Genomic DNA, 19,343 nt, shown 5'->3' with positions numbered 1-19,343 from the left:
CAACCTTTGAAGTTGCCAAATCATGGCGTATTGGTTTTTGTATTGCTTTTAATCCTTGTTGCTTTCTGTCACTTCAGAAGCTCACGAATTATTAATCACCATGCTAAAATGCTAAAATGCTAAACTAAGATGATGAACATAGCACACACTACACCTGCTACATAACAGGATGTTTTTTTGCATTTACTATTGAATTTTTTTTTAATCAATGTCAGTTTTACTTAATAGTGGCTGTCTTTGTGTGTGTTTGTGTGTGTGTGTGTGTGTGTGTGTGTGCGCGTGCGTGCGTGCGTGCGTGTGCACCTACATGCAATTTAAATCATTTAAACAACATTTCCACCAAGTGACACAGTTTCAACAGTGAATTTCCACTGACAGACAGCGTATCATTCTCTCATGGGGTAGTGTTGTGTCGTTCGCGAACGATTTGTTTAAAAGAACAAATCTTTTAAGTGAACGAACTGAACTGAACCGAATCACTTCCTCAAGTGATTCGTTCGTTTCTCAGTTCAGTTGAACTGTCAGCAGCGCCGGGCAGGCAGCTGGCGAGCCGCTGCAGGCAGGGAGGGAGGGAGGGAGGGACCACTGTTCACTGAACTTATACCCCACAGAACATTCAGTGAAGGATTCACACTGAATATGCACCGTTCCCTCGCAAATTGTCGCAATGAGATGATCAGATAGTCACGCATTTTCTCAAACTGCGGGTTTTTCAATTTTCAATTTAATTTTATTTGTATAGCACCAAATCACAACAGAAGTTGTCTCAGGACACTTTCCATATAGAGCTGGTACAGACCAAGCTCTTTTATCTATGGAGAACCAACAATTCCCCCATGAGCAAGCACTTGGCAACAGTGGCGAGGAAAAACTTCCTTTTAACAGGCAGAAACCTCGGGCAGAACCAGAATCTGGGTGGGCGGCCATCTGCCTCGACTGGTTGGGTGAGAGAGCGAAAGCAAGAGAGGGAGAGTGAGACAGACACAGACAGACAGAAATTCAGTCAGAGAGAGAGAGCGAGAGAGAGACAGAGAGACAGACATGCAATCACGGTAACAGTGACAGTGGATGTAATAATAGCAGTAGCAGTTGCAGTGGATGTCAGGCAGGGCCAAGGCAGGAGACACAGCTGCAATCCACAATCCAGATTCAGCCACTGTGGAACCTGCAAGACGACCAAGAACAGAGACTCCGGGGAAGGAGCTAAGTTAGTAACACGCCGTGGTAGGACATGAGAGTGTGCAGATGGAGAGGGACAGAAGGACAGAGGAGCTCGGTGTATCTTTGGAGGTCCCCCGACAGTCTAATCCTATAGCAGCATAACTAGGGGCTGGTCCAGGACAAGCCTGAGCCAGCCCTAAGTATAAGCTTTATCAAAAAGGAAAGTTTTAAGCCTACTCTTAAATGTAGAGACAGTGTCTGCCTCCCGGACAAAGACTGGAAGATGGTTCCACAGGAGAGGAGCTTGATAGCTTAATGCTCTGACTCCTGTTCTGCTTTTTGAGACTTTAGGAACCATTTGTAAATAAGGAGGAGAATTTTAAACTCTATTCTAAACTTTACAGGGAGCCAGTGCAGAGAGGCTAGTATTGGAGAAATATGATCTTTCTTCCTGGTTTTTGTCAGAACACGTGCTGCAGCGTTTCGGAGCAACTGGAGAATATTCAGCAACGAATTTGGGCAGCCTGATAGTAAGGAATTGCAATAATCCAGCCTGGAAGTTACGAATGCATGGACTAGTTTTTCTGCATTATTTTGAGACAAAATATGCCTGATTTTTGCGATATTATGTAGGTGAAAAAAGGCAGTCCTTGAAATTTGTTTTACATGGGAGTGAAAGGACATGTCTTGGTCAAAGATGACTCCCAGATTCTTTACAGTGGTGCTGGAGGCCAGCACAATGCCATCCATAGCTGCTATGCCATCAGAAAGTGACTTTATAAGATGTTTAGGGCCTACTACTATAACTTCAGTTTTGCATTAGTTTAGCATCAGAAAATTGCAGGTCATCCAGGTCTTTATGTTATGAAGACATGCTTGTAGTCTAGTTAACTGACTGGTTTCTTCCGGCTTCATTGATAAATATAGCTGGGTATCATCTGCATAGCAATGAAAATTTATTGAGTGCTTCCTGATAATCTTACCTAAAGGAAGCGTATATAAGGTGAATAGAATTGGTCCAAGCACAGAACCCTGCGGAACTCCATAGCTGACTTTAGTGAGCGCAGAGGAGTCGTCATTAACGCGTACAAACTGAGAGCGATCTGACAAGTAGGATTTAAACCAGCTTAGCGCATTTCCCTTAATGCCAATGAAATGTTCCAGAGTCTGCAATAGGATGCCATGGTCAGTGGTGTCAAATGCAGCACTAAGATCCAATAAGACTAGTACAGAGACAAATCCTTTATCAGATGTAATTAGAAGGTCATTTGTAACTTTAACCAGTGCTGTCTCTGTGCTATGATGCACTCTAAATCCTGACTGGAAATCCTCAAATAAACTTTTATTGTTTAGAAAGTCGCACAGCTGATTGGCAACTGCTTTCTCAAGAGTTTTTGAGAGAAAGGGAAGGTTGGATATCGGTCTATAGTTGGCTAAAAACCCTGGATCAAGAGTAGGCTTTTTAAGTAGCGGTTTTATCACAGCTACTTTAAATGACTGTGGTACGTAGCCTGTTGATAAAGACAGATTGATCATGTCTAATACTGAAGAGTCAATTAGAGGTAATACCTTTTTAAACAGCTTAGTCGGGATGGGATCTAAAATACAGGTTGATGATTTTGATGATGAAATTATTGAAATTAGTTGGCGAAGGTCGACAGGAGTAAAACAGTCTAAAACTGCGACAGACTGAGTAACAGTTTCTACGGTTTCTGTGTTTGAAGACAAAACAGTACCTGTTGACGGCAGGAGCAGGTGAATTCTGTCTCTAATAGTTAGAATTTTATCATTAAAGAAGCTCATGAAGTCATTACTGTTCAGAGCTAAAGGAATACAAGGTTCAACAGAATAATGGCTCTCTGTCAGCCTGGCTAGAGTGCTGAAGAGAAACCTGGGATTGTTCTTATTTTCCTCTATTAGTGCAGAGTAATAGGCTGCCCTGGCACTGCGGAGGGCTTTCCTGAATATTTTAAGACTGTCTTGCCAGGCGGACCGAAATTCTTCCAAATTGGTAGAACGCCATTTCCTTTCTATTTTCCATGAGGTTTGCTTTAATTTGCGGGTTTGAGGAGTATACCATGGAGCTAACCTCCTCTGTTTAATTTTCTTCTTTTTTAGGGGAGCAACAGAGTCAAGTGTCATACACAATGAGCCTGTAGCACGATCAACCAGGTAGTCAATCTGAGAGGGACTAACGTTAGCATAGAAATCCTTTGTTGTATTGAAACATTGCATTGAATTAAGTACTGATGGGATCATATCCTTAAATTTAGCTACAGCACTATCAGACAGGAGTCTGGTATAAGAATTTTTGCCTACTGGCTGGTAGTCTGGTAATATGAATTCAAAAGTTATTAAATGATGGTCTGATAAAAGAGGATTCTGTGAGGAGACTATTAAGTCTTCGATTTCAATGCCATATGTCAGAACAAGGTCGAGGGTGTGGTTAAAACAGTGAGTCGGTTCATTCTGATGGAAGCCAACTGAGTCTAATACTGAGATAAACGCAGTGCTAAGGCTGTCATTATTAACGTCAACATGTACATTAAAGTCACCTACAATAATTACTTTATCTGCTTTAAGGACTAAACCTGATAGAAACTCCGAGAACTCAGCTATAAATTCGGAGTAAGGACCAGGAGAGCGGTATACTATAACAAAAAAAATTGGCTGCACTGTTTTCCATTTTTCATGAGAGAGTGAGAACAAGGCTTTCAAATGAGTTATAGTCGAGTTTAGGTTTAGGGTTGATCAAAAGGCTTGAGTCAAAAATGGCTGCAACTCCACCTCCTCTGCCGCTGCCTCGAGGAATGTGAGTATTAATATGGCTCGGAGGAGTAGCTTCATTTAGGCTCACATACTCTACATACTCAGTCAGACAAAATAAATCAATATTATGGTCTGATATTAACTCATTTACTAGAACAGCTTTAGAGGACAGAGATCTGATGTTAAGGAGTCCACATTTAATTCTCCTATCTTGTTGTACTATTTCAGTGGTTGTATTAATTTCTATTAGATTTTTATGTTTAACTCCTCTTCTCTGTACTTTCGGTTTGCTTAGTTTACGTGGTCGGGGGGCAGACACAGTCTCTATGGAGTGTTGGGTGGGTAACTGCTCTAATGGAGGCGCAGAGAAGCGTGTAGGACTGCAGCTCTGCCTCCTGGTCTCAACTCTGAGTTGTCAGGGGTTTTATACACTACTTGTTACATGCTGTGTCCTACTGTACGTCAGTTGTTGCGGTGGCAAATTTAGCAGAGTTTAATCTCCCTCCGTCGCTCCTGCCTAGTGTCTGCTACAGCTGGTGAGTCTCACTCTCTTCTCATTACTGCCAGCCTAACATTTTAAGTTTGTTTATCTGGAAACTAAATCTGTTCAGCCATATATCAATTCAGGAATCGCAGGCTCCTCCTGCCAAGCACGGAATGAGTCGGTGATTCGGTGAACGAATCTTTCTAGTGAATTGATTCTAGTGATTCAGTACATCTCAAAGAACTGGCGTGCTCATCACTATCATGGGGCGCTCGGCAAAGCGCCCCTGACTTGCAGCTAAATAGCCAATCCAGTTATGGTTGTTAAGGAAAAATTATGAATAATTCGCCTATCAACGTTGCCAAATTTAACGCCTGTGGGGCGCTGGAAATGTAGCCCCAACTGCTACGTAAAATGCGTCAAGGATTAGGATTGCTAGAGCTACGTGAGGAGCCAGCGATCCTACAGGGAAAAAAAAATACGACGAGGAAGAGAGATGAGTTCAAGAGCAGCTTCCACCGAATTCGGTGAAATCATTATTAATGTACCCTTTTGCGAGACAGACGACGGAGGAAAAACTTCTCGTTAAGGAGCTGGGACCCGACAAGCCTGAAATCGACATTTCTCAGTAAACCAAGGAGAAAGATAAAGATAAAAACAGAGTTTTTATCGGAGCTGGTTCAACCATAAGACGTGGCTGGCAGTTTGTGGTGCAGCCTATGTACTTTTCTGTTTCCCCTGTATCCTCTTCAGAAGTGACAAATGTGATTTGACTTGGACAAAGACTGGACTAACTGACTTAAAGCACCTCTCCAAACGGATCAAGAAGCATGAGAGATCCAAAGTTCATGTGGAAAACTGCGTAAAGCTAGCTGTGTTCGGAAAGATTAGCATAGCAATGTAGCTGGATGATGGTCACTGCATTGCTCTAAGAAGGCACAATGAAGAGGTAGATAAAAAACGTAATATTTTATCTATTTGATAGCAAAGTCTATTATAGCTGTAAATTGTTACTTTTTCTGTGAAACTGTGAAATTAAATTATTATAGATTAGGCAGGGAAATCTGTTGGCACACCAGCCCCACCAAGAATTTTTTTCACCAGCCACCACTGGGAGCTTGATAGCTAAATGCTCTGGCTCCTGTTCTGCTCTTGGAGACTTTAGGAACCATAAGTGAGCTGCCTGACCATAAGATGGTGTCTGACCATTTATGAATTTGTGAGTAAGGAGTAGAATTTTAAATTCTGTTCTAAATTTTACAGGAGCCAGTGCAGAGCGGCTAAAGTATGATCTCTCTTCCTCGTTTTTGTCAGAACATGTGCTGCAGTGTTCTGGAGAAACTGGAGAATATATTAATCTTAATATATTAATATATTAATCCGGTGAACACCAACATGACTTCAATTGAATGTCAATGTTGCGCCGTGTCAGCTGAATGTGTAAAGAGGCAACTGTTTGCTAACAACTGCTAACCTCATAATACATTATACTACTGTTTATGTCAGATGATGTGCTTTCACCCTCTCACACCTTCCCCGGGTGGCCAAAAAATAAATGTATGTAGCTTTCAGAAAAGCTTTTCACAAATGAAGTCTTTACCCTTTTGTTGTCTCAGATTGTTTCTTTCTGAACATGTATTCATACTCAAAATTCATATTCAATTTAATTGTCTTTCCTTTTTATTTTTTTGTGTTTCGGTGACATAGTCAGACACAAATGAACTGTGGCCAACCACTAACCTGTCATCCAAGTGCTTGAAGAAATGTTGGCAGTTAAAAAGACCCTTTGTCATTTCCTTTTCACTGTGTAGTGGTTTTGAGTATGTGTCACTTTGTCTCTCTATTTCCTCTCACTCTCATACTTCTCTGTTATAGGAAAGTGAACCTAAAACTTACCACAGGGTCAAAGTTGACTTCTCTTTATCAGATGGTGATGATACCTACCTCCCAACCCACCAGCCAATAAGATGGCTCTTTCACACACCAGAGGAAGAGATCAGGTACAAAATACATTTCATTTGGTACAAAATATATATGATGTGTAACTTGTGGAAGGGGCTGGATAAATACACCATCTATGCAGAAACCCATTGAACAGCAGTGGACATGTGTTGTTCAGTCTAGGGCCAGCCTGCTGGCTGTGGGACTACCTGAGGAGAAGTGAACAGGTGAGGAAGAACACTGAGACACTGAGAATCATTTGGATTATTAGGCCTTAGAAATAGCTGAAATGAAGAAGTAATTAGATTCTGACTTTGTGAAGTCACTTTGGTGTTTGTGATGGTTCGGATTTTTGTTCCAGGCTGGTTTTCTGTTGCCTTTAAGCGGAGGCGTGGACAGCTCGTCCACTGCCTGTATTGTCCACTCTATGTGTGTGCTACTTTGCCAAGCTGTAGAGGACGGCAGTGAGTATGATTCACTTTGCTTTAATTTTGATTTTCTGTAAACACACAAATTCTCTCAATGTGATTATTGAGCTGGTAATATTCAGTATTTTCCATGTTCTTAACACATCCCATGTGCACACCCAAACCAACACTGAATGTGTCTACTAATAAGTATTGTGTGTGTGTGTGTGTGTGTGTGTGTGTGTGTGTGTGTGTGTGTGTGTGTGTGTGTGTGTGTGTGTGTGTGTGTGTGTGTGTGTGTGTGTGTGTGTGTGTGTGTGTGTGTGTGTGTGTGTGTGTATCAACGCCTGATATGTCTTATTCCTCTGTGCCATAGAGGTCCATTGTTGTCTAAAAACTATAAAAAACACATCAGTGAGCTACACACTGTCTTTTACTTCGACTCAGTCTGGCATACTCATATACTCACCAAAGCACCAACATTAACAGTAATATTTGCTAAAAACTATAGTGGCCATCTGTTTGAGGAAATTACAGACACATACAGGGTCAGAAAGTGTTGGGAGAATTAACCCTAACACACTATGGTTTTAGTCTTTTCATGAAATACATAATGCAACCCTGATTCCAAAAAAAGCTGGGACGCTTTGTGAATAATAAATAAAAACAGAAAGCAATCCTATATAAATGAACAATGATCACCAACAATGGTTCGATGAAGCATTCCCTAGCCCATGTATTGGTCCCCTTTATCCAATCATGTCTCCACAAAGAGGTGAACCTCACGCCATCTTTGCTTGTGAATGACTGGGTCTTTCAATGATGCTCCTTTCATAACAATCATGATGCTATCACCTGTTACCAGTGGACCTGTTTACCCGTTGAATGTTCCAAACAGATGTTTTTGGAGCATTCCACAACTTCTTCATTGCTCCTGTCCCAACTTGTTGGAAACATGTTACTGGCATCAAATTCAGAATAAGCATGTAAATCTGTGAAGTCAAACATTAAACATACTGTACTGAAGCAGGGGCAGCAGTACAACAGGATACAACAGTAGTTGAATTATGCTTTTGTTAAGCAATCCAGCCTTGGATCTTGGTTGCACGCCATCCTCCGCACTTTCCTGTCTTTTCTGTTTCAAAAAATTTACTTTTCTTTTCCCTTCCCTCCTGTCTTCTATCCATCTTTTGTCTCTCTCCATCTCTCAGACAGCCAGGTACTAGTGGACGTTCGCAGAGTGGTAGGAGATGACTCCTACCATCCTCAGCACCCAAGGGAGCTGTGTGGTCGCATCTTCACCACCTGCTACTTGGAGAGTGAAAACTCTTCAGAGGACACACGCAGGAGGGCCAAAGACCTGGCCAGTCAGATCGGCAGGTAGGCAGGATTCAATTTTAAGAGCTTTTGTTTAAGGAGATTGTGAGATGCAATGCGCTGTGAAAAGTACCACACTAATGGTTAAGTGTTTGAGAGTGAAATGGTTAAGTACCATGGAGAGTAACATTTAGTTAAAAGTTGAATAATATTTTAAAATTAGCTGCTGGTGTCACCAACAATTAAGACTGAAATTTCTGAAAAACACTGGTTATAGAATGAGGTTTTTTTCTGTATCAATTGAGCATTGCAATAATACAAATGCAGGCTAATGGTAATAACACAGTCAAAATTATAATGCTAGAAAAATATCAAGATATGGTATTGTGAAGATATATGAATTACCATATGCAAAGGGTAAAAAGTAAAGCATATTTACGGAAAAAATGCCATGGGATGTAAAATACAGACTTGTTAGCTGAAATAACAGTTTTCAGGGGGAGTTACATGCTGGAACTGGTAGGGTTAAGGTTGCCTGCTGTGTTAAGCAAAGCTAATAACATTCTATATTCTCATCCAGCTCTTGGCAAGAAAGCATATATGCGTATTTCCAAAAATGTTTAATTGTTCCTTTTAGTAATAAGAAATGCCAAAGCTATAAATTGTCTCCAGAGAGCACTGAGAAGTTTTTTCATTGTAAAATGCTCCAAACAATAGTTATCTTGTTTACAGTTCTTCTATTTTCCTGTGTACGCATATATTTTTGACTTACCTGTACCCTGTAGACATACACACTACAGATTTGTTAAATAAATAAATGTATATGTATATATACAGGGACGGCACGGTGGAACAGCAGGTAGCGTGCATGCCTCAAAGCAAGAAGGTCGCTGGTTCGATCCCCGTGTTGGGCGGGGCCTTTCTGTGTGCATGTTCTTCCCGTGCATGCGTGGGTTCTCTCCGGGCACTCCGGCTTCCTCCCACAGACCAAAAACATGCTTATTAGGTTAATAGGTGACTCTAAATTGTCCTTAGGTGGGAGTGTGAGTGTGAATGGTTGTTTGTTTGTATATGTTGCCCTGCGATTGGCTGGCGCCCCCCCCCCCCCCCCCCCCCAACCCCGAAAGGGATAGTCGGGTATAGACAATGGTATATATACAGCTCTGGAAAACATTAGGAGACCACTGCAAATTTTTCTGAAATCAGCATCTCTACTTGTATGACAGCCATTCCATTCCAATGTCTGTTGAATTCTAATACAAGGACAACTCATTCTAATTAATGAGGTACTGATTAGGTGATCACCTGAACCAAATCTTATTTAACAATGGAAAGTAGAAAAACCACTGCTCAATTTGCAACCCAACATCAGTGCAGTAAAGGCCAGATCTCTACACTTTACAATATATTTTCATCTCATTCTAAAGAGTCATCTGACTCAAACAGGAGGCTGTGGAGTGAGGATTTACATGAATGTGTGCTGGACAGTGAGTGGAGTCAGATATGTTCAAAGATCCAGGGCCTTTCAATTAACTCTAGACTTAAATTGATACAATATAAGTGGATAATGAGGACCTATATTACTCCAGTAAAGCTGAATAGATTTAATCCAGACATTCCAGACACTTGTGTGAAATGCTGAACTCATAAAGGCACCCTCTTCCACTGCATCTGGGAATGTGAGAAGATGCAAAAATTTTGGAAAGAAGTAATACATTTAATTTCCCAAATAATCTACAAACCTATGCCTATCTCTCCTAAATTCTGTATCCTGGACCTCTACCCTGAAAATCTTTCCTTAAAATCACATGAAATCAAATTGTTTAATCTTTGTTTTGTCCATTCAAAACGTCTCATTGCCATGTACTGGAAAAATATGTCATGTCCCTCTATTAGTTTCTGGCTTAAAGAATTATCATCATGTCTGGCTTTATAGAAGCTGACTTATAGTATTAAACATAGGCTTGGTGAATTTTATGAAATCTGCGGCCTTTTCTTACATCTTCTTCTTGAAGAAAACAGAGCTGCAATACATCCTTGATCCTGAAACTCCCTCCTAATGTGTCTAGTAAGCACTCATAGCATAGGCACTCTATGTTAATTTGTAAAATGGATTACTTTCTTATGCCATAAACAATCTGCTATTGGGCTTATTGTAATAATACTTGTATGCCTCGCTCTACACTGGCTCTATTGTCCTCTGGGTAGTGTCGCTCTGTCATTTCTATACATTTTAATAGCACTGCACTATGTATTTAATTTCGTAATTCTATGTATTCTTACTTGTTTATTGTTCTTTTGATTGATGAGATGCATGGTGGGTGGGTTGGGGTGGGGTTGTTATAGTTCATATTGTATGTTTATGTACATTTTGTTAAAATGTCAATATATGTTTAAAAAAGAAAAAGAAAAAACACTGCTGTGGTCATCACTATCCTCTTGCAATAGGACCAACTGGATGACAAAAACAGTAGTAGTAATAGTAGTACCTTAAAAGTAATTGGAATCAAAAAATAACTATTGACCGCGTCAGAAGAGTTGAAAAGAGAAGTTTTGAGTGAGGAAAAGAAAAGTTCTGTCCTTACTAGCAGTGGCATACAGTAAGCATCAGGTTGCTTCCATCCTTAAAATTTCTAGGACGGCAGTTAATAAGAACAATATCAGGCAGCAGACATTGGGGACAACAAAGCTATAGACCGGCAGAGGGCGAAAATGACTCTCCGCTGACCGGGATGACCGTCAACTCATTCGAATGTCACTCAGCAACTGTTGGATAACATCAAGTGACCTACAAAAAGGTGAATCAAGGTGTGGATGAAGGACCACCAGATTGAGACCCTGTCATGACCAGCCCAATCTCCACACCTGAACCCCATTAAAAACCCCTGGAATGTGATCAAGAGGAAGATGGATGGTCACAAACCATCGAACATAGCTGAGCCGCTTGAATTTTTGCACCAGGAGTGGCATAAAGTCACCTAACAGCAATGTGAAAAATGGTGGCGAGCATGCCAAGACGCATGAAAGCTGTGATTGACAACCAGGGTTATTCCACCAAATGTTATGGGGTTCAGGTGCTCTAAGGCTTAGAGCACCAATCAGGTGAAATCTTCCTGTGTGTCTTTCTTCAATTCCTGCAAGAGGACCAGCTTTGTGTTCAACTAAACAGGCCGAGGCTTTACACTGATTAAGTAAATTGAGTAAATTGAGAGTAGATTTTCATTATATTTGAATAAATACACTTTTTGTGACATTTTTGTTTGGTGGTGTGCCTTGTGATTTTTCTAATGTAAAATGTAAAATGGTTGGGAAACACTGCTCTAAATGACAATATTTTTACTTTGATTTTGGGAGAAATGTCAGTAGTTCACAGAATAAAACAAAAATGTTCATTTTACTCAAAGACATACCTATAAATAGTAAAATCAGAGAAACTGATTGAAATTTTTGTAGTGGTGTCTCAATTTTTTCCAGAGCTGTATATATAAATATACAGAAACAAAAATATTGAAGTTAGACCATTGTTTATAGTACGTTATTCAGTTTAATTTACATAAATATAAGTGTAACACCAATAGTGCAGTTTTCAGATAGTTCAGATATAAGTAGTCTAGTAGATTTAGTATCATTGGAATTAATATATAGAATAGCACTTATATATACAGTGTCATCAGGATGGATCCATAATCATTGTATATACTGTATATACATTGTAGAATTTTAGATTTCTATCTTATATATGCAGTATATGTTCAGAAGGAATGAGGAATTTCTGTTTACCTTGTTTTCTCCACAGTTCAGAGTTGTGGATGAACAACACATAAGTGTAAATTGTTTTCTGTAGAGTTATTCTTCTTTGAATTGCTTTGGAATAAAAATGTTTTCACCCTCTGTAATTTATCTCTTGGTTTGCAGCACACACATAAATATTAACATAGATATGGCAGTGAAAGGCGTTCTGGGTATCTTCTCAGTGGTTACTGGAAGGTGGCCTCAGTTTCGCGCCAATGGAGGAAGCCACAGAGAAAACCTGGCTCTGCAGAATGTGCAGGTTAGACACTCTCACTCTGCCTGTATCTTTTTTTCTGTCATAATGGTTTTATCGTCAGGACAGTTACCTCTCTTTTGTCTTTGTCTGTATTCTTTCTGTGACTGCCAGTTTTTACTCTTGGTCTCTGTCATTACACTTTTTCCTGTTCACAAACACATTCTGACAGTTACACCACAGCATTCACACCGATGCTTCAGTAACACAGCTTTGACAGTAAAGACGTCCTGTGTGTGTGTGTGTGTGTGTGTGTGTGTGTGTGTGTGTGTGTGTGTGTGTGTGTGTGTGTGTGTGTGTGTGTGTGTGTGTGTGTGTGTGTGTGTGTGTGTGTGTGTGTGTGTGTGTGTGTGTGTGTGGTTTCCCAGGCTCGGGTCAGGATGGTCCTGGCATACCTGTTTGCCCAGCTGACTCTGTGGGCCCGAGGGAAGCCAGGTGGATTGCTGGTGTTGGGTTCAGCAAATGTAGACGAGAGGTATTACTGGAGCTATTACCTAACTGCATACATGTGTTACATTTCATATGTCAATTCTGTGATTGCAGACGTTTCATAGAGAAACAGATGTTCCTCAGTAGTAAAGTGACATCCATGAGACAGACTAAAAGCCCCTTCACACTATGTGATTTTGGAGTGCCTGAGATGAATGTTGACAGTCATGAAAGATACATGATTAAATCTTTTGTCTTCAATCGTTGTATAGTCATCATTGTCAACCTCAGTGCAGTGTTTGTTGCTAATTGCTGGTGACAAAACTCGACAAACTCTGTGTCTGAAGGCTTTTGTTACTCAAACTGGCCCTCTTTTGATGGTATTTCTTTGACTCACCACATGCCCCTACCATCCCAGCCCCTTGTATTTTTTAACGCAGTGCTACTTTCGGTTTGAGCACCTTGTAACAGTTGTTCATTTTTGGCTATTCATCAAAAACAATGCAGTAACTGTCCTGTTCACTGGCAAAATTGCAGCCATAAATTATTGTTACTGTAGCTAAAGCAGTGTGACTACCAAAAGATAAAGGTTATTTTTCTTCATTAAACATCTTTTCCTGCTCAGTCTGACAGGGTATTTCACAAAGTATGACTGCTCCAGTGCTGACATCAATCCAATAGGAGGCATCAGCAAGACAGACCTGAAGAGCTTCCTGCTTTACTGTGTTGAGCACTACCAGCTCACCACTCTGAGAGGGTAAGTTCAGCTAGTATTGAAAAAAACACACACCAAAAAGGTGGAAGGATTAAATGGTTAAGGCAGAAATCAGTTCCGGTATTTTACCTAAAGTCTGAACCTTCTAAAGGAGACGTTAAAGTGACACCGTGATTTATGGGAAATGTGGCACAAACACCACAACCACTAATGTAAGTAAGAGGCTTTAATGGTCTTGGCCATGATTTGCATGGTTCGACTGGACCATGTGTCTGTTGTTGCAGAATAAAATGACACCCCCTCCAGCTCTCGACTGATCTTCTCATGAGTACTGTTGTACAGGTGGGGCAAAGCAACTTCAGCAAAATACTTGCGACTAGGTAGCACGTACCTGGGGTCTATAGTTTTCAGCAAGTGGATAAACCCAGTCTTTTTTACCGTATATATGGGTACCATATCCTTAGCGATGTGCAAAGCGACAGCTTCGGTGATTGTTCTCCATCGTGCCCCTGTCTTATCGTACGTGGTGCCTTGGGTAAATGATTCCTCCACAGTAAGTTGCTTTTTAGCGGGAGTTTGTTGGTTGTAGCGGTCTTGTTCCCCTCGTAACAAGTGGCATTTCTCCCACTCGGCGGGATGCCTCTGTTTCAGATGTTGGAATAAGTTTGTTGTGCTGCTGCCTTTTGTTGCTTCAGACAAACTTTGCAGCGTGCAGTCACCTCTTTCACGTCTGTTGCTGCAAACCCAAAGTTCCAAGTTCCATACCACTGACGATACGATTCCTTTCTTGGGAACAAAGTTTTCGCTCTCATTAGTCCAACTTCCGGCGCCGTACAAGCAGCAGCCCTTTACGGCAGCTCGCTAGACTTTAAGAGTTTTTTCTTATCTTTTTCTGCTTTCTTGTGTCTTCTTTTATTCTTTTTAATCTACGTGTTTGTTAAAATCTGGCGCATCAGAGACATTAAACACGGTGACTCTGGCGCTACTTCGTAATCACTTTTTACAACCCGTACACTTTCTCTGTGTCTGTGGGTCCGTGAGAGACAATGGCTCCCATTGTTTACAGTAGGGATCAGCTGCTGGCCCTGCGTAACACAGTTGTGCGGCCGGAGGAGCGACCTGATGTCCCCCGCGAGTTAAGGAGGAGGATGTGGGGGTGCCGCGTAGGGATTAAACGTCGCGACAGGAGGAGAGTTTACAGACCGTCTCTCCCGTCCGCCATCATGGGGAACGTAAGATTTCTCCCCAACAAGATGGACGAGCTGGCAGCGCTGACGCGACATGAGCAGGATTACCGGCGGTGCAGTTTGCTACTTTTCACGGAGACTTGGCTGGGAATGCAGCACACGGATGCGATGGTGGCGCTGGATGGATTTTCACTCGTTCGAGCGGACCAGACAGAGAAGAGCGGTAAGAGGAAAGGAGGAGGGCTGGCAGTGTTTGTGAACGATAGATGGTGTAACTCCAGGCACATCACTGTCAAGGAGCAGCACTGCTGCCCGGACATTGAACTGTTGGCTGTTAGTCTGAGGCCATATTATCTGCCACGGGAGTTCTCACACGCCATAGTGGTGGCTGTGTATATTCCCCCCTCTGCTAACGCCGACGCAGCCTGTGACGTCATCAACACCGTGATCAGCAGGCTGCAGACCCAGAAACCACAGGCCCATCTCTGGGGATTTTAATCATGCCTCTCTGTCCTCCACTCTGCCCAAATTCATCCAGTATGTCACATGTGCCACCAGAGACAATAAAACACTGGACTTATTCTATGCCAACACCAAGGAGGCATACAAATCATCACCCCTCCCTCCTCTGGGAAGAGCTGATCACAACCTGGTTCATCTCCTGCCTGTCTACAAGCCCCTTGTCAACAGGCAACCAGCTGTGTCCCGCACAGTGAAGAGGTGGTCTGACGGGGCTGAAGAGGCTCTGAAGGACTGCTTCGAGACAACCGTGTGGGATATATTCAGCGACTCTCATGAGGAGGACATCGACAGTTTGACAGACAGCATCACGGACTACATAAACTTTTGTGTGGAGAACACTGTACCCACCAGGACTGTACGGTGTCACTCCAACAACAAACCCTGGATTAATCCTGACATTAAGGCTCTTCTAAAGGACTAGAAGAGGGCCTTCAAGTCAGGAAGCAAAGAGGAGCTGAAAACTGTTCAGAGGGAGCTCAGAAGGAAAATCAGGGAGGGGAAGGACAAATACAGGAGGAGAATGGAGGAACAGCTGCAGGAGAACAACACCAGAGGAGTCTGGAGAGGCCTGAAAACCGTTTCAGGCCACCAGAAGCCAAACTCCCAGGCGGCCGGGGATTCAAAGTCGGCAGATGAGCTGAACACCTACTTCTGCAGGTTTGAGGAAGCATCTGCCCCTCCCCCAGCCCTGCAGCAGCCCTCCTTTGTTCTGCCAGCACTCTGCCCAAGTACCCCCCCCCCCCCCCCCCCCCCCCCCCCCCCGGCAGTATTCAGCTCACCACCTCCAACGCCACCCCCCACTGTACCTCCCAGCCCCGCAGCCACTTCACAAGACACTCAGCCCCCCTGCTCCAACTTGTCTCTCACACCTCTCCGGGTGAGAAATCAGCTGAGGAGGTTAAAGACCAGGAAGGCTGCAGGACCGGATGGCCTCAGTCCCAGACTCCTCAGATCCTGCTCTGATCAGCTGAGCGGGATCATTGGACATTTGTTCAACCTGAGTCTGAGGCTGGGAAGGGTGCCGTGACTCTGGAAGACGTCCTGCGTGGTACCTGTGCCAAAGACCCCACATCCTAAGGACCCTAGCTGCTACAGGCCGGTGGCATTAACATCGCACCTCATGAAGGCCCTGGAGCGGCTGGTCCTTACCCACCTGCGCCCCCTGGTGAGCTCGTCCCACTGCAGTTCACGTACCAGCCTGGCATTGGAGTGGACGATGCCCTCATCTTCCTCCTCCATCGAGCCCTGTCTCACCTGGAGCTGCCGGGGAGCTCTGTTCAGGTCCTTTTCCTGGACCTCAGCAGTGCTTTCAACACCATCAGGCCAGCCATCCTGAGGAACAAGCTGGAGCTTTCAGGAGTAGACCAACACCTCACATGCTGGATAGTGGATTACCTCTCCAACCGCCCTCAGTATGTGAGGACACGGGAATGTGTGTCAGGGACTGTCCTCTGCAGTGTGGGGGCCCCCCAGGGAACGGTGCTGGCACCATTCCTCTTCACCCTTTATACAGCGGACTTTTCCCACCTGTCACCCACCTGCCACCTGCAGAAGTTCTCTGATGACTCTGCCATTGTCGGCCTCATCACAGATGGGGACGATAGGTCATACAGAGGACTTATTCAGGATTTTGTGGACTGGTGTCAGCAGAACCACCTGCTGATCAATGCGGATAAAACCAAGGAGTTGGTTGTGGACTTCCGCCGCCACCGCCCGCACTCTCCCCCATCACCAGTGAACATCCAGGGAAGGGACATTGAGATGGTCACATTTTATAAGTACCTGGGTGTTCATCTGAACAACAAACTGGACTGGACTCATAACACCATCAGAAAGGCCAGCTCTGTCCTGGGATGCCCTCTGGAACAGGTGGAGGAGGTGGGGGAAAGGAGGATGACAGCCAAGCTGTCCTCCATGACAGACAATGACTCCCACCCCCTCCAACACACACTCACTGCACTGAGGAGCTCCATCAGTGACAGGATGCTACATCCAAAGTGTGTGAAGGAGCCGTATTGCAGGTCTTTCCTTCCTGCAGACATCAGACTTTACAATAGAAACTGCTCTAAGTAGGAGGTACAGTAATCTGCATAACATTCTGTGCAATAACTCAACTGAACAATTTTTTTGGAAAACAATCTGTGCAATAACCTGGGCAATAATCTGTGCAATATTTTCAGTACATAAAAGCCTGTAATCTGTGCAATATTTTTTTTTCTGTAAACTGTGCAATATTTTAGGTTTGTAAATACTATTCCCGGTACACCCTTTTGTATATACTTTGTGTTAACTGCATGCACTTTGTCTTTTAATATTTTGTTCTGTTATTGATGCTGCTGTGAAATTCGGAATTTCCCCTCGAGGGACGAATAAAGGAATATTGAATTGAATTAAATTGAATTGAATTAGCGGTAGCCATGTTGCTGCTGCTGTGTGTGTGTGCGCGCATTTCTGCTAAAGGAAAAAAAAAGGGGGGGGGGGAGCTCCTGGCTATGGAAGCTTCTGGGGGGCAAAAGGCATGTCATAGCAAGAGGAGAAAAACTCGAATTTTTTTATTTTTTAAATCGTCCACAGCAAAAAACTTCTAATTAATTGAAAAAAATCGATGTGTCACCCAGGCCTATTTGAACATGGTGTTTGTTATGGACAAACTGTGACCAGCACACAAATCTAATAACAGAATACCGCTCGGGTTCAGATCGGGGAGGCCGTTCCTCCCAATCACACCCCTCCAGGTATCACTGTCGCTACCCACGTGAGCATTGAAGTCCCCCCAGCAGGACAATGGAGTCCCCGTTCGGAGCACTTTCTAGTACCCCTCCCAGGGACTTCAAGAAGGCCGGGTACTCTACACTGCTGTTCGGCCCGTAGGCCGAAACAACAGTGAGAGACCTATCCCCGACCCGCAGGCGCAGGGAAGCGACTCTCTCGCCCAACACATGGCGGCTGAGCTGGGGGGCTATAAGCAAGCCCACACCAGCTCGCCACGTGCAACTCCAGAGTAGAAGAGAGTCCAGCCTCTCTCAAGGAGTTGGGTTCCAGAGCCCTGACTGTGCGTGGAGGTGAGCCCGACTGTCTCTAGTCGGTACCGCTCAGCCTCCCGCACTAGCTCAGGCTCTTTCCCCCCCAGCGAGGTGACATTCCATGGGCCCCCGCCCACGACTGCCACCCATACCACAAAGCACCGACCCCTTCTGATCCTTCCTGCGGGTGGTGGGCCTACAGGAAGGCGGGCCCACGTCGCTCCTTCGGGCTGTGCCCAGCCGGGCTCATAGGCAAAGACCCGGCCACCAGGCGCTCGCCTGCAAGCCCCAACCCCAGGCCTGGCTCCAGAATGGGGCCCCGGTGACATCAGTGAACAGATTCCTAAAATCCATAAATAAATGAGTCCTTAGTTCAACAAAAAAAACTCCTCCTCAGGAGCCCAGAAAACAAACAAAAATATTCTGTTTGTGAGTCAGTACAACAGTTGGCCAACAAAAATAAATCCAAATGATACTTCTTGCATCTCATAGACAAGCTTAGTGATTCTCAGACAACTCCGTAATGACCTACCATGGTCTGGCCATTACGCTGCTGTCGGCTCCAAGGAAAGGCCAGCTTGGGAGTAGAGCGGTTTCTTGGTGAACTTTGAATTTAGCTTCCACTGCAGTTTCAAAAACCATCAAGTGCTATGACGAAACTGGTTCCCATGATGACTGTCCCATGAAAGGAAGACCAAGAATTACCTCTGCTGCAGAGGATAAGTTCATTACAATCACCAGCTTCAGAAATAGCCAATTAACGGCACTACAGAGCCCACAAAAATACTTCATGAGTTGGAGTAGCTGACAGATCTCAACTTCAGCTGTTTGGGGGAGACTGTGTGAATGGTTGAACTGCTGCAAAGAACCCAATACTGAGGGAGACCAACAACAATAAGAAGAGTCTAAGGCTTGGGCCAAGAAAAGCAAGGAATGGATAATAGACCAGTCCAAAGCTGTACTTTGGTCTCAAATTTGAGATTTTGGTTCCACTCGCTGTGTCTTTGTGAGGCTTAGAGAAGGAGAATGGATGGTATCTGCATGTGAGGTCCCACGGTGAAGCATGGAGGAGGTGCGATGGGGTGGGGGTGCTTTGCTGGTGACAGTGTTTATGATTTATTCAAAATTCTGGGCATATTTGATAATTAAATAAATAACATTCTGTATATCCCATTTAGCATCCTGGCTGCTCCGCCCACAGCTGAACTGGAGCCACTGACAGATGGAGAGGTGTCGCAAACAGATGAGGTAAGACCTTGCCCTTCTGTGATAAAATACATTGCTTTTTTAGCCATGGATATATTGTAGGAGCTGCTTCTTTGGGAAAACCACGTGATGTTCAT

General features: G+C 43.6%; 1 protein-coding gene across 1 annotated transcript in view; it reads left to right on the top strand.

Moving 5' to 3' along the window:
- LOC139330273 (glutamine-dependent NAD(+) synthetase-like) overlaps positions 1-19,343 on the top strand; it is a 32,095-nt gene that overhangs the window by 9,049 nt on the left and 3,703 nt on the right. Inside the window, exons 11-18 of the mRNA XM_070961103.1 lie at positions 6,290-6,414; positions 6,534-6,582; positions 6,717-6,819; positions 7,974-8,142; positions 11,995-12,130; positions 12,493-12,599; positions 13,179-13,310; positions 19,179-19,248. Coding sequence (XP_070817204.1) covers positions 6,290-6,414; positions 6,534-6,582; positions 6,717-6,819; positions 7,974-8,142; positions 11,995-12,130; positions 12,493-12,599; positions 13,179-13,310; positions 19,179-19,248 — 891 coding nt within the window. The remainder of the gene's footprint in view (positions 1-6,289; positions 6,415-6,533; positions 6,583-6,716; positions 6,820-7,973; positions 8,143-11,994; positions 12,131-12,492; positions 12,600-13,178; positions 13,311-19,178; positions 19,249-19,343) is intronic.

The sequence above is a fragment of the Chaetodon trifascialis genome, chromosome 1, assembly GCF_039877785.1.
Source record: "Chaetodon trifascialis isolate fChaTrf1 chromosome 1, fChaTrf1.hap1, whole genome shotgun sequence".
Classification (NCBI taxonomy): Eukaryota; Metazoa; Chordata; class Actinopteri; order Chaetodontiformes; family Chaetodontidae; genus Chaetodon; species Chaetodon trifascialis.
This window is presented reverse-complemented; position numbering and strand designations above follow the sequence as displayed.